The following is a 25182-nucleotide window of genomic DNA, read 5'->3' on the forward strand; positions in this document are numbered from 1 at the left end:
CTGCGGATTGGTCCACAGGCAGCAGGTGATTAGCAGGTGTGCTGACACCTGAAACCTTCATCCATCAGCAGCTTCACTTTGTGTCTTCAGCAGCCAATGCTTGGGTTTCAACTGGGACAGAGTGAACGGAGGTGAGTCTGTGTCTACTTAGACTCTACTGTCTCTGTCTGTCTTTGTTTCTATGGTTCTCACTGACAAACTCTCTTCCTCCTCCTCATGGATGAGACAAGAGTCCACCACAGTCCAGAGTATCTGTGCTGATCCAGGAGCAGGGTTAGCCTAGAAAACAAAGAACGCTAAAGTCTGACTCAGTTACCATGGTCACTGACCTGCTTCCTGTCTACTCCTCCTGCTGAGCCCAAAGTCTGATCCTCGGTTTATTCTGGTGCTGAAATCATGAGAGCATTTAAAGATCTGCGCTCGTTCCTTGATGAGTTCCTGACCGAGTGTCACTGTTTTTGTTTCATAATCTATAACTAATGTGAGATTCACTCTGACCTCACATCTCCATAAACACCACGACACAGCAGAGCAGCATGAACTCTGTGCTTTCTATTCACAGCATGTGCAGTACAGTTTTGCAGTAATCCAGTGAGGATGATCAGAGAGGAAACATGGAAGACAGCAGTGTTAGAACTCATCTGTTTAAGTATTGTGATGATATTTGAACGATCAAAACTTTAGTAGTTTGAGTTCTGCAGAGTTTCCTTGCCTGCTCGGTGGCACTGATGATTCTCACATCTCCACCCATCTGAAACACAAGTTTGTTTGCTCTGTTTTTATTTATTTATTTCTATCCCCCCAGTGCGCAAATATAACTGAACCTCTGTAACACAGTAACCACATACCTGTAATCTGATTACTGATGGATGTAATGTGAATACTTTGGAACAGCCTTTTAGTTAGAGGTTAGTAAGTCTGAGTCTCTGTGAACTTCATAAAACATAAATTCATACATGAATGACTTAAAGTATCATTCATGAAACTAAACAAACAGTCAGCACTTTAAAACACACTGAAGTTACTAAAGTTTCTTTTCTCTGTTGAATTAAACTGTAACTTTAATCGTGATCAATCATTAATCACTGGCAATAATCATGTTCTGAATGAAACACAAAGAGCTGCTCACTGATCAACAATGAGCTTATTCTGTGTTTCAGACTCATCATGGATCCAGACTCCATCGGTAAGATCGCCTCACTGTTCAGTGAAACCTGAAACCCGCTGAGCTCAGGTTCAACTACATGTTTAAAAAACAAAAGCCTGTGTGTGAGGAGATGACAGCAAACAGAAAGCAAATAGAGACAGAATAGAAATATGTCTGTTCTTTGTTCTGTTCGTTAAGATCAACATCCTGAAAGTAAAGTGTCACACTGTCTTCAATTATGTATTCAGAGCAGGGTGTTTGTGTAAGATGATCCCTGAGTGCTGCCTGACAGGTGAGCCTGAGTTCAGGGAGGATGGAGGAGCTCTGATAGCAGTCTGAATGAGATCCTTTGACAGTGCTGATGGTCATCATAAGACTCAAACATCTTCACTACAAACGGCTTACTTTCATGTATTTGTACACACAAATACATGTTGTTGTTATTTTTGTTTTTTTCCTTGTTTGTTTGTTTGTTTTGTTTTTGCTTTGTTTTATTATTTGCTTTGAGCCCTGTGTACAGGAGCTGCATGCAAAAAGATCTTTTGTTAAAAGGGTTGGCGTAATAAGCAAATGCTTCAGCCAGTACCTTTTGATTAGCCTTGTCTCGTGCTTTCTTGCTTTGTGGTAGATCTTTGTTCTGGCTTCACTGAGATATTTGAATGCTAATCAATCAAATCAATCAATCAATCAATCAAACAAACAATACATATATGTACAAAGAGTAAGAAGAAAATGAAGCCTGATGTACATGAACCTGAGCATTGACACAGAGACGATGAAGTTCACACAAATGTTATGTTCACCAGCGTTTCCAGATGTTTATGTTCCCCAGTGTTTCCAGATGTTTGCTTCCTGTTTATCAGAGAGTTTCAATCAAATCTGTCCATCGGGCTACAGAACTGCCATGAAGCTCCAGGCTCTGCAGAGACTCTGTTGCCGTGGGTAACAGTGCACTGAGTGTATTCTCTGTACCACATGTACTGCAGTATATGTACTGTACTCTGTGTAGTAAATGTACTGCAGTATATGTATAGTACTCTGTGTAGCACATGTACTGCAGTACATGTGCTACACAGAGTACTATACATATACTGCAGTACACTTAATGTACTCTGTGTAGCACTGCGTGTACTCTTGTACAGTCAGATGTTCAGCTCTAACACTGACCCTGAGACATACTTGCCAACCTTGAGACCTGAGAATTAGGGAGACATTCCATAAAGGGGGGAGGTTAGGTATACATATACAGAAAACTTGAATTTCACAGTGTTTACTTATTTAAAATTGTATTTAAAGTAAGTTATTACTGTCCCCCAGCCGGGGCTGTCCAAATTCAGAGGCTGCATCCACCTGAGAACCCGGCCTTCATGGTCTAAGTGGGCCGGGTACCCTGAAAGCCAGGTAGGCCAGAAGTGAGCGACTGTGCCGGTCTAGCCCTCAAAAATATGTCACGAGCTTTCTCAGTGGAGTGAAACTCTGCCTTCTGCTCCTTGCTACCTAAATATAACCGGACGCTGACATAACTTCTCGACCATCTCACGCTTCTTTTTCATCAGTTTTCTGTTTGACGTTTATTCAGCTGTGTGAAAACCCTGAGAGGAACCCTCCCGAGGGATTAATACAGTTTTATTTAATCTAATCTAATAACTTTAATCTCAGCCAAACCGATTTACTCAGGAACAAATAAAACACTGAAAAAAGTCAAACAATAACATTTTTAGGTTATCTGTGTGCCTTATATATCACGTTTAACCTGAGTAGCCAAAGACCGCTGGGGTTTGAAAACGATCTGCCGGGAGTTTACTGTTCTCGCCGGCTTAGATATTTGAAATTTACACAGCTACATTCTCGCCTGAAAATATGCTAAAAGTTTATTTTGCAACCCAGAAAGAGTAATAAGAGTAATGTTAAAACTAAGTAGCTGCCGCCATTGGTGGGATGGCTGTAGCTCAGGTGGTAGAGCAGGTCATCCACTGATCGGAAGGTTGGTGGTTCGATTCCTGGCTTCCCCTAGTCTATGTGCCAAATATCCTTGGGCAAGATATTAACCCCAAATTGCTCTCCGATGCATCCATCGGAGTATGAATGTGTGTGAATGTTAGCTATGAAGCACTTAGAAAGATGTGCTTGTGTGAATGCACTAGTTGTGTAAAGCGCTTTGAGTGCTCAGATGAGTAGAAAAGCGCTATATAAGCCGGTCCATTTACCATTTTTGGAAACTGGAATTGGCTGGGCCGCGCTATGAATTCAGGGATATGGTTTTTCATTTTTGTTTTCATTTTGTTTTGGTGGAAAATCAGGAGAAATTCGGGAGAATGGTGGCTCCGGGAGATTTTCGGGAGGGGCACTGAAATTCGGGATTCTCCCAGTAAAATCGGGAGGGTTGGCACGTATGCCCTGAGAGTCAGCTGACTTCATGAGCTCACCTCTGACCTGTACATGTTCAGATGTTACGGTGACATCGCTGTCTGTTTCTAGTGGACACCGTGTTGGTGCGACACGTCACAGCGGCTCTCCACTCGGGGGGTGGAGCTCAGAGTGACGTCGCAATGAGCAGACAGGAAGTGACCTGCGCTCTGAACAGGATGTTCCACAGCGCATCACAGGACGTGCCATTTCATGTGACTGCAGCAGCTACCGAGGAGACATGCAGTCTGATGTTCAGGTTGTTTGACCGGTCAGTGTACTCACAGTATCACATTACTTGTAGTGCTCATAGTACTAACAGGACTGCACCCAGTCAGAGTAACAATCTGTGTGCGTGTGTGCGCGTGTGTGTGCGTGTGTGTGTGTGTGTGCTGCAGCAGTCAGTCCGATGAAGTTTCAGCTCGCTCTCTTCAAACTGCTCTTATCGCTCTGTCCTCAGATAACCTGCTGCTAAAGTACAGAGGTGAGGACAATACACTGCTCTATAACAGGCCTTCACAATAAAATGCACAGCACTTCACAATAAAATGTACAGCCCTTCACAATAAAATGCACAGCCCTGTAGAATAAAGCTCGGGTGTTTTCAGGTCTGCTGCAGGTCTCGACAACCCCTTCAGGATCCATCAGCAAGCCTGGACTCAGGTGTTTGCTGATGGACCTCATCCAGGTAAAAAGCTCACACTACATTTCCCAACATGCCTCTGCTGCTGCTCTCTGTAACGTGTGTTTTCAGGTTCCTGCGGCAGTTCAGGAGGAAGTCGTGTTTGACGATTTGGAGGCGGCGGTTCAGTCGTGTTTTAAAGGGGTGAGAACACAAACGCACACCTGGCTGTGATTGGCCATCGTCATGGTTAACATGTTATGTGTGTTTATAGGTGTTGACCCCAACGGTGAGCAAGCATCATCTGTTGTCATGGCTGCAGAGTGAGCCATGCCTGTTGCTATGGTTATCCACTCTGTACCGGCTGTCAGCCAGTCAGAGCGTCCAGCACAACGTTCGCTGTCACATCTGTAAGACCCGCCCCTTCACTGGGCTCAGGTGATGTACATTTTAAACTGGAAACTGGGTAAACACGGTCCAGATGTGTGACGAAGATTTACCTGTGTATTCAGGTATCGATGTATGAAGTGTGTGAACGTCCATGTGTGTCAGAGCTGCTTCCTGACTGACCGCCAGACCAGGAAACACAAAACCCACCATCCAGTGCTCGAGTTCTGCAAGCAGGTAAGAACACACGTAACCGGAAGCACAGGGAACAGAACAGGTATCAGGGGGCACAGGTTAGAGCTGGGCGATATGAGATTTTTTCATATCACGATATGTTTTTTTCATTTCAGGCGATAACGATATCTATCACGATATAAGCCAAATAACTATATTTGTAAGATTTAAATGTGCCGTTGCTCACAAGTAAAATGTGAAATAATCAGCAGCTTGTTTTTATTTAAATATTTATTTCCCATAATAAGTTCAACAGGGTAGATGTACTTAAGGAACATGAGACTTTTTCAGATAAATAAAGGCAAATATTGCAAACTACACAAAAGGCAGCCGCTAAAGCGTTTAAGTTTCAAAATAGAACAAACGAAACAGACTAAATTGTCAATTCCACTTAGAAACAAAATATTAATTCTAAAAATAAATCTCAGTTTGTTTTACAGAAGAACAGACAAAACTGACTAACTTTTGTCAATATCAAATAAACTGAGAACTAAAAGGAAATTCTCAATCTCTCCTTGTTGTATAGCTGAGCTTTTCAAACAGTTTTAACAGTTACTTTAGTCTGACAAAAGTCGAATGACGAATTAGCGCTTCCAGTCAGAGACTGAGGCTACGTCCACACGTACACGGGTATTTTTGAAAACGGAGATTTTCCATTTTCGTTTTAAAAAATAATCCCGTCCACACATAAAGGCAGAAATGAAGGAAAACGCTGCTATGAACATGCCAAAGCAGCAGGTGGCGCTAGATTCCTAACCGTGCCTAAATGTTGGCCAATCAGAAGTCTAGAAGCCTCGGTGGGAAAAAGTAAACAAAGCTGGGGCATAGAAGCAGAACCGAGTCGTAAGTGTGGAGGGACAGTAACTGTGTGTATATGTAAGCATTTAAACACTGCAGAGAGTAGAATTAACAGTAACAGTATTGTAGAAATTCATTTCACCGAAACAATAACGTGGCGCACAGTGTGACGCATGCACCAGTATTTCCAGACTTGCTTTCGGCACAATTTACAGTGCACGCTACTCTATTTTTGTCAGACTTGAAATAGCCGAAATACCTTCACACTACGGAACTTCTATGGCTCTTCCGTTTGACAATCTCTCCGGCATTGGAACCATCATCTGTTTTCTCTTCGGTCACGCTCGGTTGATTTTTCTAGTCGGCACACTCATTTCCTCCATTACCCGCTGGCTGCTTCCCAAACAGTGCGGTTTGGCACTTGTGCTGTACGTAACAAGTCACGCGACGTGACGCTGCGGCCGTGACGCTGCGGCTCTGCGCTACTTAATTTGGATTGGCTGACCTTTTTTTTTTTTTTTTTTTTGAGGACAAGAGCGGCGAGGTCTATCGCGATAGCTTAATTTCTCTATCGAGTAAAAGTTATATCGCGATACATATCGTTATCGTTCTATCGCCCAGCTCTAGCACAGGTAAGAACTCATTTAACAGTACAGGTAAGAGGAACAGGTGAAGCCTGACAGGTAAGAGGACGCAGAGAGGAAGCAAGGGGTAAATCCCCACAGGTGCACATGGAGGGGTAACGCTTGTAGAAGACGTAATAACCTGTTCAGTTCAGTTGTCATTCTATACCAGCCCACCTGGAGAGAGTCTCTAACCTCGTTGGTGCGCAGTGCTCATCACGCCTTGCTGCCACGGCGACACACTCAGAGAGAAGCTAATTGGAAGAGGGTCCTAATGTGGGAGGAGCCAAGCGAGACGGAGAACAGGTGTGAAAATAACACTTTCATAATACGACCCCCCTCGTTAGGTATCTTATTATAATTACATTTCTTTTCCCCTCAGAGCACCACCTGCTTCTGATGCCTCAACACGATTGGCTGGCTCGTCTCACAGCCCCTCCTCTGAGAGGGGTGTTTCACATGCCGCCTCAGAGGCTCCTCCTCCTCACTGCTCTTCTTCGTGTAAATCTCTGCAGACGAATGAGGACACGTCCAGTCAGCAGGTGACGTGATGAACTCACTGTGTACTGTGATGTCATAAAAATTATGTAATAGCAACAGTCATGTGACTGTGTGTGTTTGGCGTTGAAGACAGTGGCGTTGCTGACAGACGTGAAGAACCTACAGAGGGACCGATGGTGAGAACAAAGAAAAACAGAGCCAGATGGTTTTATCAGCCTCGTGTTTATGTTTGTTTGTTTCTTTTTATCTTGTTTTGTTTTAGTATTCTACCTTATGTTGTTTGTTTGTTTGTTTGTTTGTTTTTCCCCATCAGGCTGTTGGAGCAGGAGCTCCAAACGTTTCGGCTCACTGTCCAATCCGAGCAGGGCATCCTGGAGGAAAGGTGCTCTGAGATGGAAGTTACTGTGGAAACATTGACGCGGTACAATGCTCAACTGCAGGGCATGCTCACACAGGTGAGTGGATGTGGGCGGAGTGATTGGCTGATGACTGCTGAGGTGCCTTCTATTAGTTGTAGCTGAAAATGTTGTTCTTCAGGCTCTGAACAAGATGGAGGCTCAACAACACGCCAGCAACATGCCAAACACAGAAAGAGGAACCATCACGCCAACTTCTGACACTCTGAAAAGCACAGAAGAAGAAACAGAGGAGGAAGAGGAGATAGAGGATGAGTGGAGCCAGGAAGAACTTCAAACTCAAACATCTCCCACAATCCACCAGGGCTCACCTCCCTCACCTGATGGAGACTGTGAGGAGTCTGCAGGTCGCATGTCTCCACATCATCCAGTAGAGCTACAGCATGGCCCTGAGGAGGCGGAGCTACAAGGAGAACGAAACAGTCTGTCTGAAGAAGAGGAGGAACATGGGCCACGTAGTTCAGAGACGCTGCTGCAGGGGACTGTAGAACGACTGAAGGCTGCGCTGGAGACACACAGGTGGACTCAGACAGGTGAGGCACAGACAGGTGACTGAGACTGCAGAAGGAAACGGAAATGACTGCCTAAGGTCAGACTCACCTATCAGGTGAGCACAGACCTGACAGTCAGTACCTGTAACAGTCAGTGCATCATTTACACCTGCTGCATATCCTTTCCAGCTCAGTCTCTTTGCCAAGCCAGTTAGCACAAGTCCTTTCTTCTTCATCTCTTTGATAACTTTGTCCTTCAAACACTAAAATTAATGTTACATCATGTTTCTAACTCTGTGTCCAGGTGAGAGGACGAGGGCGGAGCTTCTGCAGGCTGCTGAGCAGGTGGGAGACTCGATGCTCCACCTGGTCGACGCTATGGAAACAAACTCACCAGCTGATTCGTCCAGCTTAGAAAACTTTATTTAAACATTAAATAAATGCACAGATACAAAAAGTATCAAAGTTCACCTGTAGAAAAGTTACCAAAACATAACGTGTTTCTATGGAGACGTGAAGCTGCCAGGATCATCATCAAGTCGTCATGTTTCATGTGATGTTTTACAAACATGAATTTAAATAAAACATGAAATTTCTTTTGTCATATTTTTTTAACATTTCATCCGAATTTTGTTTACACACAATAAATAAAATCCATTCATAATTTTTATTCCAATGCTTCCCAAATAAAACTTTAAAATAATTAAATTAAAACAATAAAAGCTCTTCAAAATGGACAGATTAAACTTTATATTTAGATTTTTAACTTTAAAAATTAACATTTTAAAACAATCAGATTTGAAAACATCATTATGGCCAAAACAAACCTGGCATTTAAAACACACCTGGACAGGCAAGTCGTACTACAAACACAGTAAAAATGATAAATGGATTCAGTTTTCATTTTAAAATTGGCACCAGCAGGCTTCCATACACTTCTAACAGCCTAATTAAAGGCTACATTATCCAAGAATAACTGATCAATAACCCATCAATAACCAGCACCATCAGGTTTCATGAAAAATAAGACTTCATTTTGAAAATCAGCTATCGCCGCGACCTGCGGCCCCTCCTCCGGCGTGATGACAGTAAGGGGGCGGGGCCTGCAGAGATTGGGGGTTTCCTGCCAGGTCCAGCCCGGCGCAGCCCCTCCCTCCTTGGGTGAAGGGGTGTGGCCTGACCCCTGGTTTGTATCTGGGAGGCTGGAGGGAGTGCCCTCTCCCTTCTAGCCCCTCTTCTGCTCTCTGACAGCCTGTTGAGGGGCGGAGCCTGAGTTATGTCGGACTGAGCAGAGTCCCTGCTTAGCGTGCTTAGCAAAAGGCTGCTGCTGTGACCTTTGACCTCTGTGGGCGTTCTATCAGTGTTCAGGTCCGGGCTCAGACTCCTGAACAGCTGACGAACACAGGGCGGCGGTGGCCCAGAGGGGGTGGAGCCTCTGCGCCATAGGAGGCCTCTGGGTGGGTTCTTGAGGATACGGTTGGAGGCGGGGTCGTAGAACCGGACAGGAAGTCGTTTGTATTTGACCTTTAACCCCTGCTGCTCCAGCGGGCGCCGTTTCTTTCTGCAGCGTTTGTGGGTGGAGCCTAACGCTGACATGCGGTTGGGGGCGGAGCCTGATGGGGAGGAGAGTAGGTAGACCAGCGAAGTGCGTGGCTGTACAGGTGTGATGATGCTGGAGTACGACGAAGGGAGAGAACGCCACGTTGGCACAGGTGTCCTCTCAGCTGCCTCTGGATTGGCTTGTGGGTAGTCGATGGGTGGGGCCTCAGGGGATAGCTGATGCACGGCGGGAACGACCAATCGGACTGTCTGAGTGCTGTGACTGACCTTCACCACCTGCAGGAACAGTGCAGATGAGACCTTGTTCTTTTGCAGGAACTGACAGCGCTCTAAGTCACACGACTCACCTGACACCTTGATGCCAGTCTGAAGCTCCGCCTCCTTCCCCTCCTTCTTCTCATATACACATAGTCCCCCTCGTCTGGGTCCAGCAGGGGTAGCATACCTGCATCTGGCTCCACCTCCTCGGGTTCAGCATCCCCCTTCATTTTCTGGCTCCGCCTACCATACCTGAGTTTGATGACATCAGCAGAGAGAGTCATGGGTGTGATTTACGACCTGAACATGGATTACCCGCAGAATAAAAACCTCGTTTTAGTGGAAAAGTTGCGTGACAGCGACCACTTCAGCTCTTATACCTGAAGTATCTTAATCCAGGACATCTTTAACCAGGATGTTATTGGCTACTTTTACTACCTAACTCAAACTGCAAACTTAAGGAGACTCAGGCAGGTCTCTAGACTAACGTTTTGCCATGGCTGCACTGGTGCACCTAACAACAAAAGTAACAAAAGTTACGTGCACACAAATTTTTCAACCACATCGCTTAACGCCGCAGCTTTACATGTTCACTTTGTTTTTAACTGCTGTCCATACAGACAATATTGATTTGTAAGTGATTAACTAACAATCTTGTCAACACAAAGTTCTTTATTTGGAGCACATTTCTACAAGAAAGATAAGTTACCGTATTTTTCAGACCATAAGGTGCACGGGTTTATAAGGCGCATTAAGCGAAACCAGTCAGATAAGTCTTTAATAAACTTTACTTAACTCATTCTTCTTGCTTCCTCTACTTCTGTATCATTGATTCATTAATGTTGAATTCTCTCAGCTGCTCTATTCCTGCGTGACTGATAAGAGTTTGAAATCCATGTCGTAAGCATGTCTCTTAACAGGAGCCATTTTGGGGTCCTTATACACACACAATACGGTAATATTATGCTGAAGCACAGTGCGTATCACTACACGAGGCTCCTGACTGTGGTAGCAGCTGTGCTCCAACAATCTATCAAGCGGTGCGGCTTCATAGCTTACCAAAGAGATGCTGAACCATTTTCACAGATCTTTGAGCGCCGTGTACATAAAATCGTTTTGTGGTCAGTAAGCACAACCAGAATTCATACATAAGGCACACTTTTGAGGAAATTAAAGGATTTTAAGTGTGCTTTATAGTCCTAAAAATACGGTGCAGAAAAAGTTCTTGTGCTTAAAGTGCTTCACTGAGCTGAAATTTAAACTTAAAATATCTTAAGATATATAAAATTAAAAGAAAGTCAAAATTAAGTGCCTCAAAGGTTTTGAACTGAACATCTCAATATCTGAACACCTTACCTTGTGCATGGGCACCTGAGAGGTCCCGACCTTGACTATCTCGGATTGGTTTGGACCACGATATGGGCATAATGTTGTCTGTTGTTGGCCACACAGAGACTTTCAGAGTTGCGGAGACTTTTTTTTTTTTACTTGAACCTAGGATTTTTTTTTGTCGCACCTTTGAGAAATTAGGTCGCATTTGCAACCAAACTGGTCGCACTCTAGAGCCCTGTCAGGTAAGCTCAACTAGCTTTATGTAAGCTCAGCTGACTTCTTGTTTCCTGTGGATTGTAATATTGGCAGGTTCTGGCTCACCTGGCGAGGGACTCTGTGTCGAAGTAGCAGATGAAGCGCCCACGCCTGAACTGTCTCACCAGCCTCTCCACCTTCTCCTCGTCCTCCTGCTGGATTTGGGTCCAGGTCTTCCCCCTGAAGGATTCTGGGATACGCTCCGGGGCGGGCCTCACCTCCTCGATGGGTAGGGTCCAGAACCCCTCCTCCGTCCTGTCACCCGGCCCGTGGAGGGCAAAGTGCAGCTGCTGTGAGTACACTCTATCTTCCACGTCCACCTGCGTGTCCATCAGATGGCAGAGGTCCCGCCCCTCCGCCTGACTCACCTGCGCAGGTGTGTCACTGAGAGTTCGCGCTCGTTGCAAAACCACCTGCAAGGTGACATCAGTGATCAGTGTCTGCGCTTGTCAGGACACGCCCAATTCTTCCCTGGACCCACAGGTACCTGCACAGGCGAGTCCCAGTCTTCACTCGGTGTTTCCATGGAAACAGGGAGGCTTAGCTGGAAGCTGTCTGTATCATCTTGGCAGGAAATGGCGCCATAACAGCACCTTTGAATCACCTGCGGGTGGAACAGAGAGACTGGTTGACAGGAAGTCCACCTGGGAACCATCAGTGTACTGGAACAGGAACTAACCTCCTCGATGGTCTGGTCCAGAGGGTCCGTGTGGCCTGAGGAGAATGCATCCTCTCTGTGGGCCTCCCTCCTCTCCCTCTGCCAGGTGAGCCAGGGCCTCTCACCTGGACCAGGCCTGTGGTCTGTGGGGGTCAGGTGGGGTTGGGGGCCATGGCCTGGACCTCCAGGGCGCTGCGAGGAGGACGAGGACTCACTGGTTTTCCTCCTGTTCGTCTTCCTATGGGCTTTCCTATGGACAGGGGGCGGAGTCTCCAACTGAGAGGCCGGCGCTCTGCGGTAAGGAGAGTGGGTGTGATCAATGATGCCTTCGTCCTGCTCTCTTATAGGTACAGACAGCCTCTCCTGGCCCACTCTGTCGCCTGACTGGCTGCAGGCATCATCTTCTTCCATCGGACGGGCTGGGTGACAGGAAGCGTCATCAGAGCTGGGCAGGCATTCCCGGGTACCTTGAGACTGGCTGTTGTCGGACAAACGGACTTCATCGAGCTCCGCTTTTGGCAATGGGGGGGTGGAAACTGATGGGAGGTCAGTGTGAGACGGCCTGAGGCGGACAAACAATTGGACAGGTAAATAAACAGGTTTGTTTGAGTTGTCAGAGGTCTGCGCTATGAAACCCTGAAGCTACCTGTCCTATCCAGGTAACTTCAGGGGTGACTGTGGATTTACAATGAAGGTAGTTCACTTATTACTGGGGTGTCTACCTCCTAAGTCTTGTGTGATTAGCTGTCTCAGGGTGCAGACTGTTGTAAACTCTAACTTCCAGGGATCCATAAGAAACAGGATTTATTAAGTTTCATGTAGCTAGAGGTTAGCAGGGAGTTAAAAGAAGTCCCATAAATGAAGACAAAACTAAACAGCAGTGATGTTTGTAGGGTGACTGAAGGTGGTCCACCTTCAGTCACCCTAGGTCAGGGGCCCCCAACTCCCCCCAGTTTTTAGATGTGTCCGTGATCCAACACAGCTGATTCAAATGGCTGAATTACCTCCTCAACATGTCTTGCAGTTCTCCAGAGGCCTGGTAATGAACTAATCATTTGATTCAGCTGTGTAGACCCAGGGTGGGATCTAAAACCTGCAGGACACCGGCCCTCAAGGTATATTGGTGTTCTACCTACAGAGCTATGGTAATATAAACACATTAGCACAGTGAAGCTGGACGACACAGCTAACTTTCCCCCCTCAATAAAAGTTTATGTGAGAGTTCCTGATGGGCAAATGCAAATGAAAAGATACTGAGAACAGCCCAAACTTCATCTGAGATCATCCATCAGCAACATGAGGTTAGTCACTGTGTGGTCTGTCCTGATGCTCAGCTTCATGTACACGTTCAAATCTTTGTTAGCCTCAGAGTGACTCTTTTCTCATCCACTAGAACAGGGGTCGGCAACCCTAGGCACGCGTGCCACAGTTGGCACGCGAAGGGTTAACTGATGGCACGGCCATAGCTGGACTGGCCATCGGTGACCCGATGATTATTTTTTAATTTTTTTTTGTAACGGTATAAACAATGAAAGGTGGTGGATTGGCCAGATGCTGGCCGGTGTGTAAAAATAACTCAGTTGTTTGGTGGTGGCATCGCGGAGCTTCCACAGATTCAGTAAAATTAACAAGTGGTGGAGGCCAGCACGTGGATGAGGGCGATCGGAGGCAGGACGAGGAGAGACCCGAGGCGGCCGCCGGTGTTCCAGATCAACTGGCGTTTAGATCAACTGGCGTTTAGATCAACTGGCGTTGGTCGAACAGATGTGTGGCAGACTTGCGTTTCAGGAGCTGCTACCTACAGACCAGCAAAAAAAACGCCAAATGTGTCATCTGTGACACTTGTGAGGTTATCTCAAACACACTCAGTCAGTCTTGATGCTGTTGAACAACAAAATGTTTAAAAATGTGGCGAGTTTACCTGGTGATATCCTCATGCGCGACGCGATCGCGAAAACAGCAAACAAGTAATACCGCGCCGATGTCGTTCACAGGACAGCAAGAGTAAACGATCAGGAGACTCTAGTCGTCGTTATCGTTCCGCTCGCACGTTGTATTTCTCCGGTTTCAGCGTTTTTGCTTCACAACTAAAGCGTGCAGTTTACTTTGTGTGCACCAACATGGACTCGAATCAACCAGCGCCACCTCTGGCCAAGTGCCACAGCCTACAGCCAGATCAACATGTGACACACATCTGCACCACGTTTGAATTCGTGTCATGCACAACACATTTGTACCGTTCAATTGTCTCTGTTTGTGCGTCATGCAAATAAACCTTTGAAATGAATGAAATGATATCATGTTTGTATTATCAGCATACATTTGTACAAAATGCCAAATTATATACACAAAGTCATAAGAATCACCACCCTTGTTCATCATGATATCAATACTTTTGCCCATCAGAAAAATGTCGTGAACAAATACATGACACACTAATATTTCACCAGCGTCAGGTGAACTGACCTTCAGGTAAGAAGTTATGACCTGCAGTCTATCTGGTCAGATATAAACCAAGTTCAGGTGGAGTTTATTTTCCTTATACTGACTTTTTAAAGTCAGTTACAATAACTCGTACTGCTACCAGCTAGCATGACGGAGTTTCTATACAGCTGGGTGGGTGCTATGATGTTACTGATGTTGAACTTTATTTAATTCATAAGGTTAGTTAGTATAGTTGCCAACCGTCCCGTAAAAAGACGGAATCCTCCCGCAAAATATTACGCGTTTCATGTTGAGCTGAGAGGGGACACAGTTTGTCCTGGACTTCAGCTAGAATGAAAAAAGACACAAAGGTGGAGTTATTCTGTCTTTGCTGCACAGCTGCCTCTTCAGCTGTATCCCAATTCAGGGTCTGCAGCCTTAAAGGCCGCACTTTAAGGCTGATTACGTCACAGCGACACGACGAAGGCTGTCCCAATTCAAAGGCTGCTCGAAATGCAGCCCTCAAATGCGTCCTTCATTTCCCTGAATTTTAAGGATGTGGCGGTGTAGACTTCGTGGCCCAACATATCCCAGAATGCATAGCGCGGCGGTGGGTGTGGATAATTTTGCCGAAAATAAACGGCGGATGAGGGGCGCCCGAAGAGTAAACTTTAAGTAAGTGCTGAATATGACGTCACTTCTTTATGTGCAAATGTTTAATAACGAAGAACATTAAACATTACTGTTGGCCACGTGTTGGCAAAATTATGTGATATGACGTTTGTACTAAAGCCTTTACTTTAAAATATACGCCGTTCAATAGCTGAGCTTAATCTTACAGAGAATGATCAAAGCTCATGTAGAAACAAACAAATGAACAAAAGATTTTCTCCTTCATTTCTGTCAAACACAGCTGTATGACACGTTTCCAGCTGTTAGTATCATGGTTGCTAGGCAACCTGGGCAGCGCGACGGAGGCTAGACCGTCCCATTTCACAAGCCTCGCACTTCCGGCCTTAGCGGTCTTTGAGTACGCGGCCCTTGAGGATCGTTAAGGCTGCAGACCCTGAACTGGGATACAGCCTTCTCCTCTCATTCTCTCTCCTGTTGCTACTTTAATCATGAAACTGATCAGTGATCAGCTGATCGGCTTTTCTCTCTTGTTTGTTTATCGCCCACTTTGCGCCAGAAAGAGGAAACCAGCAGATGTCGCTGTAAACAACAACAGCACGTTTAAGCTTGATCAGCTGTTGTTAGAATTTATTTAATATTAATTTCTAGTATCAGCTGATGTTTGCTGGAGCCACAGCTGTAAAGCTGCTGGTCATGATGTCGGTTTGGATATGTGGTGAGAGGGAAACATGAAGATGAAACCAGGAGACGTCCTTACTGAACCATCAGAGCTGAACAGGTGATGGAGAAACAGGTTTACCTTTTAGGTGACATGAATGAGTTGAAGTTATGAACTGTTTCTGAGAGACAAATAACACCAGGATCCTTTTCTAAGCAGCTGACAGCTGGTAACTGTGCAGGGGCGGATCTAGCAAAGTGTTGCCAGGGGGGCAGGTAGGGCATTAACAGGGAGAGGGGGGCACAAAGAAATACTTCCTTATTGTCATTTAAAATGTCTGGTTGTTATTAAATAATTATCTGAAGCTTACAACCAAAGTTTTTATCTGATGTAAAATGTATAGAAATCATACATATACCAACAAGACTGTACATCACTGTCACCACAGCGTTTGTTTTCATTCAAAGGCTTTATGGCTTTAATACCTGGTGGGCCGGTCTTTAGTCAAAATGCCCGGGCTGCTAAAAATAACTTACTGGTGAGAGGGACGTTGTTAGCTTTCCACATTCTGACATTTCAAAAGCTTCAGGAGCTTTCTGCTCAGCACAGCATCAGCACCACGGAGATACATGGATACATCCATAGACTCGAGACACAATGCATTTTTGGGACTTTCAGGTGTTTGGACCAATGTTTTATTTTCTGATCAAACCAGAAATCTTTAATGAGCAGCTGGATTTGTCTCACATTAACTGGCTGAGGTAATGCCAGTTAATGCAACATCGAAGCAGCTGGAATCCACAGCTGTGCGTGTTCATGGAGCTGCATGTTCACCTGCTGGACATCACTACCTGACAAGTTTAACTGTCTTCAGAACATTGCAGAGGCCTTATTGACAGTATTTGGCTCTACATATCTGTGTGAGCAGATTTTCTCTCACATGAGTGTCCTCAGGTAGCCTCTGAATGCTGGACACTCAGAGACCTGTGCCTGGGAGACCAGAGATCACACTAACATGTGTGTCTCTGTATTAACAGACATGCCATATTGGCTTAGTTTTCTTATCATTCTTGTGAGGAGACCATATATAGCATTTGTATTTTCTGTTGTACAGTCCATTTGCTGTTATGGAGTTCTTGTTATGGATAAAAAGTGTCTTTTTTTGTTTCAAAATAGCTGATAACTATTCGCTGATAGCTGCCAACATCTGCGAACAAAAATAATTCTATAAAGTGGTTCTACAGGGTGGGCCATTTATATGGATACACCGTAATAACATGGGAATGGTTGGTGATATTAAAGTCCTGTTTCTGGCACATTAGTATATGTGACGGGGCAAACTCCTCAAGATGGGTGGTGACCATGGTGGCCATTTAGAAGTCGGCCATCAATGGCGTGTTATGTTACGTTACGTTGAAACCAAGCACACCATTGTTTTTCTTGTGACATTACCAATAAGTCTGATGTGTCACATGGCCCTCTTCCTATCCGGTTGTTCAGTGATGACGCGACGAATCCTACTTCCGGGTCTAAAGTAGTCTGCGTTTAATATGGCTTTTGTGTTGTTAACATGTTTAATGTTATGTATTTTCTTCTATTTGATCTCAAAAAGCTCCTAAAACAGTCAGTGATCCCTGTTGACCTCCCTCGGCTTTTATTACCACTAATCATTTATTTAAGCTCAGTTTTTAAAACCTTAGGATGTAACTACAGCCCAGCCCATGCAGCAGTATATGAATGACTAACCTCGTATTGTGGATGGATTATCTCAGTTGTTCTCCTGGCTGAAGTTTGGTCCTTTTACAGCATCCTGCCATGCGATTACATTTGTTTCTGACCACCGAGAAAACTCACGTTAACTTTTATCGAGTGGAAAAAAAAAGTTAGCTTGTTTATATTATGCTAACATAGCTATGTCGCTAGCGGTCACGTAGCACATCATTATATACCAGCTAGCCCAACTTCAGTAACCCTACAAACGTCACTGCTGTTTAGTTTTCTGTCTTCATTTATGTTGGAAGTGATAGCAGAGCTGTACGTTTTAATTTGTTTCCAAAACCCTGCAGTCAGGACATGCTATATTGTATTTAGATAGAAGCTAGCGAGCTAACTCCCTGCTAACTTCTAACTCCGTTAAATGTCATAAATTCCGTTTTTATGGATGCCTGGATGTTAAACTCAATTGTTACACCTGGTAGAGCATAACGCTGATCATTTTATTAAAGATGAAAGACTTTAGACAGTTTTTCAACTCTCAGTAATGCCACAGTGATCGTTTGATATATGGACCTGCAGCGGAGTTTAGACCCAGACACGGCTAGTGACGTCAGACTGAACAACCGGATTGAAAAAACAAAAGTTGTATCCACGATGGCCGACTTCTAAATGGCCACCATGGTCACCACCCATCTTGAGGAGTTTGCCCCCCTCACATATACTAATGTGCCACAAACAGGACTTTAATATCACCAACCATTCCCATGTTGTTACGGTGTATCCGTATAAATGGCCCACCCTGTATATAGTGTGTAACTGTTAATATAGAGCGTTATTAAGTTGATTGCTAATGCAATCATATGGCACACTGACCTCTGAGGAAATTTTAAATGGCACTCGCCATCAGAAAGGTTGCCTACCCCTGCGCTAGAATATTTGGTGTCTGGCAAACCAGTCACAAAGCTCTGGCCACTGTTACCAGGGTCCCATGTTACCAGGGTAACAGCGGACAGATGATAAAAGGAGAGGAGAGGGAAGGTGAGACTGAAAATACAGAAAAACAAACATATTTCAGTCATCCAAGAGAGATCCCATATACCACATAATAACCACAGTGAGTTTCTACTACTGGAGCCACTGTGGAGTTTTTCCCTCCGTTTACCTCAGCTGTCTATGTGAGAAGCCCCCACCTTTATTTACTCTGGAACAGGCTGAAAACGATGTGAGTCAGAGAAGCTCACTGCTGACAGCGATACTGAGGCTATCCTGAAATTTTCCGTGGGTAAGTGTTTTGCTCACTTAATCCCGTTAGCTGTTTTTAGTTTGCATTAATGAATTTGTCTTTGAAGTAGATCTAAGTTTGTTGGACAAAGTTGTAGGATGTGAGGAAGTAATCAAACTGAGGGAAAGCGTAATTTTTAGGACACTCGAGCCTAACAGGAGGTGGCCTAATGTTAGCTTATAACAGCTCTTTTTGTTTAGCCGGCTCGCTGTCACGGAGACAGGACGGTCACATGTCTAATCAGCTGACAGTGACAGTACTGGTGTGCAGTCATAGACATTAATTCTCAGAATATTTCACTGGTAGGGTTTTAATCCTCTGATAGTGTCATGTTTGTAGCAGGTGACACTCACGGGGATCGTGTTCTGTCACATGGTGCCAGCTCCGCCCCTTTCATATGAACACACAGGTTAAGACTGTCACAGGTGCATCTATGTGGGTTACCTGGGGTCGTCGTAGCGATGTGGGTGGTGCTGCAGAACGTCCTCGAGGAAGCGCTCCAGCAGAGTCAGTCTGTTTCTGCCGCTTGCTGAGGTGGACCCTGAGCCTCTGGAGGACGCCCGGACTGAATCCAGGTGTCTGAGACTGGACAGGTGCTGGAAAAGACACACAACGTGATCAGAGAGTCACATGACCTAAGGGCACGTTCAGGTTCTCCTGTGACGTGTGTGCATACCTGGTCCAGGTTCCTGTACAGGACTCTGCAGTAACCACAGTAACCCTGTCTGCTGGGCTGACACCTGGATGGGCCAGGCTGAGGCTCCGCCCACATCCTGTCACACAAACAACACATGTGACCACACCTATCTCACCTATCTCTGATACAGAAGCTGAACGCTCCTGCACAGGTACACTCACCTGCTGGTAGGCTCAGCCTTCCTCTGGTCATCTGAAAGAAACACACAGTGTGAGACAGATATCACCTGTGTGTGTGTGTGTGTGTGTGTGTGTGTGTGTGTGTGTGTGTGTGTGTGTGTGTGTGTGTGTGTGTGTGTTCTACCTTCATCAGAGGAGTCGGACATCCTGACTGGAGATCTGAAAACAAACAGGTGAGAGTCACACCTGTAGCTGTCAGCACACACGCAGGTACAGTGGGGCAAAAAAGTATTTAGTCAGCCACCGATTGTGCAAGTTCCCCCACTTAAAATGATGACAGAGGTCAGTAATTTGCACCAGAGGTACACTTCAACTGTGAGAGACAGAATGTGAAAAAAAAATGCATGAATCCACATGGTAGGATTTGTAAAGAATTTATTGGTAAATCAGGGTGGAAAATAAGTATTTGGTCAATAACAAAAATACAACTCAATACTTTGTAACATAACCTTTGTTGGCAATAACAGAGGTCAAACGTTTACTATAGGTCTTTACCAGGTTTGCACACACAGTAGCTGGTATTTTGGCCCATTCCTCCATGCAGATCTTCTCGAGAGCAGTGATGTTTTGGGGCTGTCGCCGAGCAACACGGACTTTCAACTCCCGCCACAGATTTTCTATGGGGTTGAGGTCTGGAGACTGGCTAGGCCACTCCAGGACTTTCAAATGCTTCTTACGGAGCCACTCCTTTGTTGCCCGGGCGGTGTGTTTTGGATCATTGTCATGTTGGAAGACCCAACCTCGTTTCATCTTCAAAGTTCTCATTGATGGAAGGAGGTTTTGGCTCAAAATCTCACGATACATGGCCCCATTCATTCTGTCCTTAACACGGATCAGTCGTCCTGTCCCCTTGGCAGAAAAACAGCCCCATAGCATGATGTTTCCACCCCCATGCTTCACAGTAGGTATGGTGTTCTTGGGATGCAACTGAGTATTCGTCTTCCTCCAAACACGACGAGTTGAGTTTATACCAAAAAGTTCTACTTTGGTTTCATCTGACCACATGACATTCTCCCAATCCTCTGCTGTATCATCCATGTGCTCTCTGGCAAACTTCAGACGGGCCTGGACATGTACTGGCTTCAGCAGCGGAACACGTCTGGCACTGCGGGATTTGATTCCCTGCCGTTGTAGTGTGTTACTGATGGTGACCTTTGTTACTTTGGTCCCAGCTCTCTGCAGGTCATTCACCAGGTCCCCCCGTGTGGTTCTGGGATCTTTGCTCACCGTTCTCATGATCATTTTGACCCCACGGGATGAGCTCTTGCGTGGAGCCCCAGATCGAGGGAGATTATCAGTGGTCTTGTATGTCTTCCATTTTCTGATGATTGCTCCCACAGTTGATTTTTTTCACACCAAGCTGCTTGCCTATTGTAGATTCACTCTTCCCAGTCTGGTGCAGGTCTACAATACTTTTCCTGGTGTCCTTCGAAAGCTCTTTGGTCTTGGCCATGGCGGAGTTTGGAGTCTGACTGTTTGAGGCTGTGGACAGGTGTCTTTTATACAGATGATGAGTTCAAACAGGTGCCATTCATACAGGTAACGAGTGAGGGACAGAAAAGCTTCTTACAGAAGATGTTACAGGTCTGTGAGAGCCAGAGATTTTCCTTGTTTGAGGTGACCAAATACTTATTTTCCACCCTGATTTACGAATAAATTCTTTACAAATCCTACCATGTGGATTCATGGATTTTTTTTTCACATTCTGTCTCTCACAGTTGAAGTGTACCTCTGGTGCAAATTACTGACCTCTGTCATCATTTTAGGTGGGGGAACTTGCACAATCGGTGGCTGACTAAATACTTTTTTGCCCCACTGTAGATAGATAGATGGCGGCGTGTACGGGCGCAGCGGCGTCAGAGTGGAAGTTGTGTGTGTTTGTGAGGGACTATGTGAAACATCTGGTGTGTGTGTCTGGTTTCAGTACTCACCTGGAGGACGTGCAGTCAGTGACCTCTCTCTCCAGTCACAGTGCTCCATGCTGTAACCAGTGGTAAGGTGAGTGTGTCCATGAGCCTGGAGCTACAAACGGGAAGTGATTGATTATGGGTCAGAAGTCAGCGGAACACACTGGCCTGTCTGATCATGAGACAGGAAGCCTCTGATTGGTCCAGGTAAACCTGCAGCACAGACAGTCCATTATGCAGCCAGGTTGGAAACACCTGAGGGTGCTTATTTATCGCATCATACACACTCACAGCTCAGTAATGTGACTGGCTGTGTGAGGACGGGGCTTGTACAGCCCTAGTGAGGGTTTGTGATGTCACAGCTCACAGGTAATATGGCTGTTGAGTTGGAATTATTAAGGTTAAAGGTCACAGAGCCTGAAACAGCTGTTTCTTAACTGTGAACACTTCTAACAGCTGCCAACAGGACAGCCCACCTGAGCTTCACGGGCCAATAGGAACACTGGTAAACCCGCCCCCTTGCAGAATGAGGTACTCCCATTGGCTGTTATTCTCTGTCACTCACTTTGGTCAGCCTGGTGTGGGCGGGGCCAGCAGCTGTTTGATTTAAAGTTAAGGAAGCATACCGTTGGCACGGGAACCATCTGACTGCACATATACAGTCAGACACACACACCAACACAGCATCAGCACCAGGGACTTACCTGGCTGCGTCACCATGGTACATGATCAGAACACCTGGTTGGGATCAGGTGATGTTCAGATTACGATCGCCTGCTGAGTCACAGCTGATCCCTGATAACTGATCATTAACGTTAACAGACGTCTTTCAGTAGAATGTCAGAGGCTCTTCACGAAGCTCTATTCATCTGCTCAGAGACGTACCTAAGGAGGCCTTTGACTCCTGCCTCGTGGTCACATGACCTGTTACACATAGGGATGGGTACCGGTGTCCGTTCTGACATAAACGGTAGTGACCAGACCGAAAAGCAGCGCACATTTCGGTGCTTTATTTCGGTGATTTTTTTCCCTGAGCTGTGATACGCTTTAGATTCTAGCCAATCATTTTACGTTTCCGAGGATAGTGGGTGGGGCCAGGTACGTACGTTCTTTTAGAGCAGAGCTACAGATTAAAAATGCCCAAGGCGAAGCGGTCAAAAGTCTGGCTGTACTTCACAGCAAAAGATGCAAACTCAGCAGCCTGCAACAAGTGCTTTAAGCTGATACTGTGATACTGTCAAAGGAGGTAACACCTTGAATCTGATGAAACACCTGGCGACGCAAAGCGTTTTTTTTTAAAGCCGAGAAATGCACCGTATTTGATAGCTTGCTGCGAGACCTCACACCGAGCACATCTACTGCGGGTGTGGTGCCTGTTATCGGACCCGGAGTTAGCAACATCCCCCAAAAACCCGAAGAGGAGAGTCCTGGCCCCTAGCCCTGCCAGTGTAGCAGAAATGATGAGGATGATGATGCAGCAGCAGCCGTTCTTCTCTGGTGAGTAGCTTAAAGTTGTTCGTGTGTAATTTAGGTTGAGTAGGCTAACCACGTTATTACATTAATGCATGTAAGGTGAACTAGCAAACACCCTCGTAGTTACATGCGGCTGTCTTCTTGTTTGATGGCAGATACTCCCTTCACCCTGGCCAAAAAGGCTAAAATGACCAAAGAAAAAGTGGAAAACAGCTAAACATGAGAGGTTTTTGGACAAAGTTTGTTTTTTCCTTTTTTTTTCTTTTTTTTTTTTTTTTTTTTTTGTCTGTCCCGTTTGGCTCTTTTGCCATCAGGATTGTTGTCTAAAGGAAAAGAAAGATGCCCAACGGATTTACTTTACCAAATTGACCATCCCAGCCTTGCCATAATGGTCCATTTGATTCACCTTTTGTTGTTTATTTTATTTTCACTTACTGAATATGGGACAGACTTGACTGGGGGAAAGAAGGGGAGAAAGAAAGAGGGAAAGAGAAACAGCTGAGAAGAGGGACGGGGGAGAAGGGCAAAAACCAAAAACCAACAGAACGGGCAGAGTTTGTGGTTGTGATCACCCGTGTGTACACCTGTGAGCATGGACGCGTTTGTTTTTTGTTTTTTAAAAGGTTCCTTCATGTAATGATCTGCTAGAGGGTGTGGGGGGGCCACAGCCCCGTCCTCCAGGGCATGAAGCAGGTATGGAGGAGATCAAAACTCCAGACATCCAGAGGCCCCCAGAACACAAGAGACCAAGGAAGACCAACAGAGGGGCAGCCGCGCCACTGTCCCAGAAAGAGCTGAGGAGAGTCCCAGATGAGGGCTCACTCAGCAGCCGCGGAGCAGAAGCCAGGGGGAGTTGCAGTGACGCGCCCGTGAGTTCCGCCGGCAGCCAGCCGTGCCTGAGTGACCGAGCCCTAGGCCGAGAGGCCGGGGGCACCCCACCTCCGAAGTGGCCCGAGCAAGCCCCAGGCTCCAGGCCCCGATAAGCGGCCGCCAAGGAGTGAGCCGGCGTGTACCTGGACGCCCATCCCCGGACACAAAGAACCACCAACGCACCGATGTCTGAGGGAGTCCGCCACTGGCAGGGGAAGTGGTGGTAGGGGGAGATAGGCCTCCATACCTTGGAGGGCCTAAGATGTCCCCAGAGAGGTGGCGCCTGACACCCAACCTGACATATAGACACAGAAATACAGGCACACACATATACAAACATCCATTCCCACCCTCATGCTCTCATATACACTTACTCCACACTCAACCAACGTGGAGACAGACATAAAGAGACGCTGTACACATGATCACACTCCCCAAGTGTACTCTAAGCCCCGGGTCTAGGTACCCTTGCCCCTGGAGGGGGGGAACTGCACCCAGACCCAGGTGGTGTTACCCTTTTCCCTGCGGTGGGGGGAGGCAGACCGCCCCGACTCCGCAGCAGCAGGGAGGCCCCACACTCCAGACCGCAGTCGGACGGCCAACTCCTCCTCCTAGCCCCCCCGCTCCAGCAGGTCGCAGAGAACGGGGGTGAGAGAAAACTCCAAACCTCCCTCCACCCGCTCATTGTAGTGTTGATGCATGTGTGTTCTAAGGTGCATTTAAAACCCAGGAGGGCATGGAGCTACCTGCCAGAGAGCAGCAGGTAAGCGCATGGTCCCTCCTGCTGGCCCTCAATCTCTACGTGTATTTAACATTGAGAGGTGGGCAACGACGCCAGGGGTGGGGTGTACACCCTGATGGTACTTTGGATTCCGTGTATCGTGCCCACCCCCAAGATCCTATATGTATGTGTAATGAGAGTGTGAGTAATGTGAATGTCTAAGTTGTGGGATAAAATTGAGGCAGAGGCAGCCAGAAGGGGACGGGGGGGGACGGGGGGGGGGGGGGGGGTCTCCTCTGCACCCTGGTGACATACCCCTACTCCAAGGTCCTGCATGTGTGGGTGGTTGTGGTGGAGCGGGAAGAGGGAGGCAGCTGGAGATGGGGAGGGAAGGAAGGGAGGGGCAAGTGACCCCTCCCTGGGGCCAGCTCCCCCGCTGACCCCAGTAGGCACCCCCATACTCCGCGACCCACCAGGGAAAGGGGGCCCAGGCCCATCCAGACCGGGGCCCAGTGCAGCAGCGCCTCCCGGCCCCACAGAGCCCAGGACAGTCCACCCAACCCCACCACAGAGAAAACTGCACCCACCCCACCATCCACTCTTCTTCCAGACTACATAAGACAATAAACACCCAGGCTGAGATCTTCCTCCACCTCTCCTGTATCTCCCCCTCCTGTAGAGAGAGCCCCTGAGGAGAGGAAAGCTCCTGCAAGATGTGACAATCTTCCCCACCAGTTGAAGAGCCCCCCAGGTGGCTCGATGCACCGGCGGCACCCTGCTCCAGGGCTGGGCCCCCATGCACCCACCCGCCCACAACCCCAGCAACACACCAACCAGGACCCAAGCCCCCGAGGCCCGGCCCGGGCCCCAGCCCAGAGACGGAGCGCCCCCAGAACCTCACGCCCATCCCGGACCCACCCAGGGGCAGCCATGC

At 46.7% G+C, this 25182-nt stretch overlaps 2 protein-coding genes across 8 annotated transcripts in view; one reads left to right on the forward strand and one right to left on the reverse strand.

Moving 5' to 3' along the window:
* Window positions 1-8309, forward strand: dytn (dystrotelin). Of its 5 annotated transcripts, XM_026142390.2 has the most exons (14): window positions 1-131; window positions 1161-1186; window positions 2011-2085; window positions 3626-3824; window positions 3952-4037; window positions 4162-4379; window positions 4450-4613; window positions 4688-4799; window positions 6390-6523; window positions 6600-6759; window positions 6848-6894; window positions 7032-7173; window positions 7256-7667; window positions 7930-8309. In XM_026142390.2, exons 1-14 carry the CDS (start codon window positions 97-99, stop codon window positions 8052-8054), a joined length of 1935 nt encoding a protein of 644 aa, XP_025998175.2. In that variant the 5' UTR covers window positions 1-96; the 3' UTR covers window positions 8055-8309. The 5 variants fall into 5 exon arrangements, with proteins under 5 accessions (XP_025998175.2, XP_025998178.2, XP_080145503.1 ...); XM_026142393.2 differs by lacking the exon at window positions 2011-2085 and having other exon boundaries at window positions 2-131; XM_080289377.1 differs by lacking the exons at window positions 1-131; window positions 1161-1186 and having other exon boundaries at window positions 1236-2085; window positions 4162-4241; window positions 4308-4379.
* zdbf2 (zinc finger, DBF-type containing 2) overlaps window positions 8031-25182 on the reverse strand; it is a 21101-nt gene continuing 3949 nt past the window's right edge. The window contains exons 1-11 of one of the 3 annotated variants that reach the window (XM_080289374.1): window positions 21661-24475; window positions 21209-21397; window positions 19402-19436; window positions 19260-19290; window positions 19078-19174; window positions 18846-18997; window positions 11710-12250; window positions 11518-11634; window positions 11097-11443; window positions 9533-9695; window positions 8031-9461 (exon numbers count right to left, since the gene is read on the reverse strand). In XM_080289374.1, the coding sequence (XP_080145500.1) occupies window positions 8673-9461; window positions 9533-9695; window positions 11097-11443; window positions 11518-11634; window positions 11710-12250; window positions 18846-18997; window positions 19078-19174; window positions 19260-19290; window positions 19402-19423 (2259 nt within the window). In that variant the 5' untranslated portion in view covers window positions 19424-19436; window positions 21209-21397; window positions 21661-24475 and the 3' untranslated portion in view covers window positions 8031-8672. Of the gene's footprint in view, window positions 9462-9532; window positions 9696-11096; window positions 11444-11517; window positions 11635-11709; window positions 12251-18845; window positions 18998-19077; window positions 19175-19259; window positions 19291-19401; window positions 19437-21208; window positions 21398-21660; window positions 24476-25182 lie in introns of those variants that run through there. The other 2 variants (XM_026142389.2, XM_080289375.1) reach the window with 2 other exon arrangements.

The sequence above is a fragment of the Astatotilapia calliptera genome, chromosome 15 (genome assembly GCF_964374335.1).
Source record: "Astatotilapia calliptera chromosome 15, fAstCal68.1, whole genome shotgun sequence".
NCBI classification, from domain to species: domain Eukaryota; kingdom Metazoa; phylum Chordata; class Actinopteri; order Cichliformes; family Cichlidae; genus Astatotilapia; species Astatotilapia calliptera.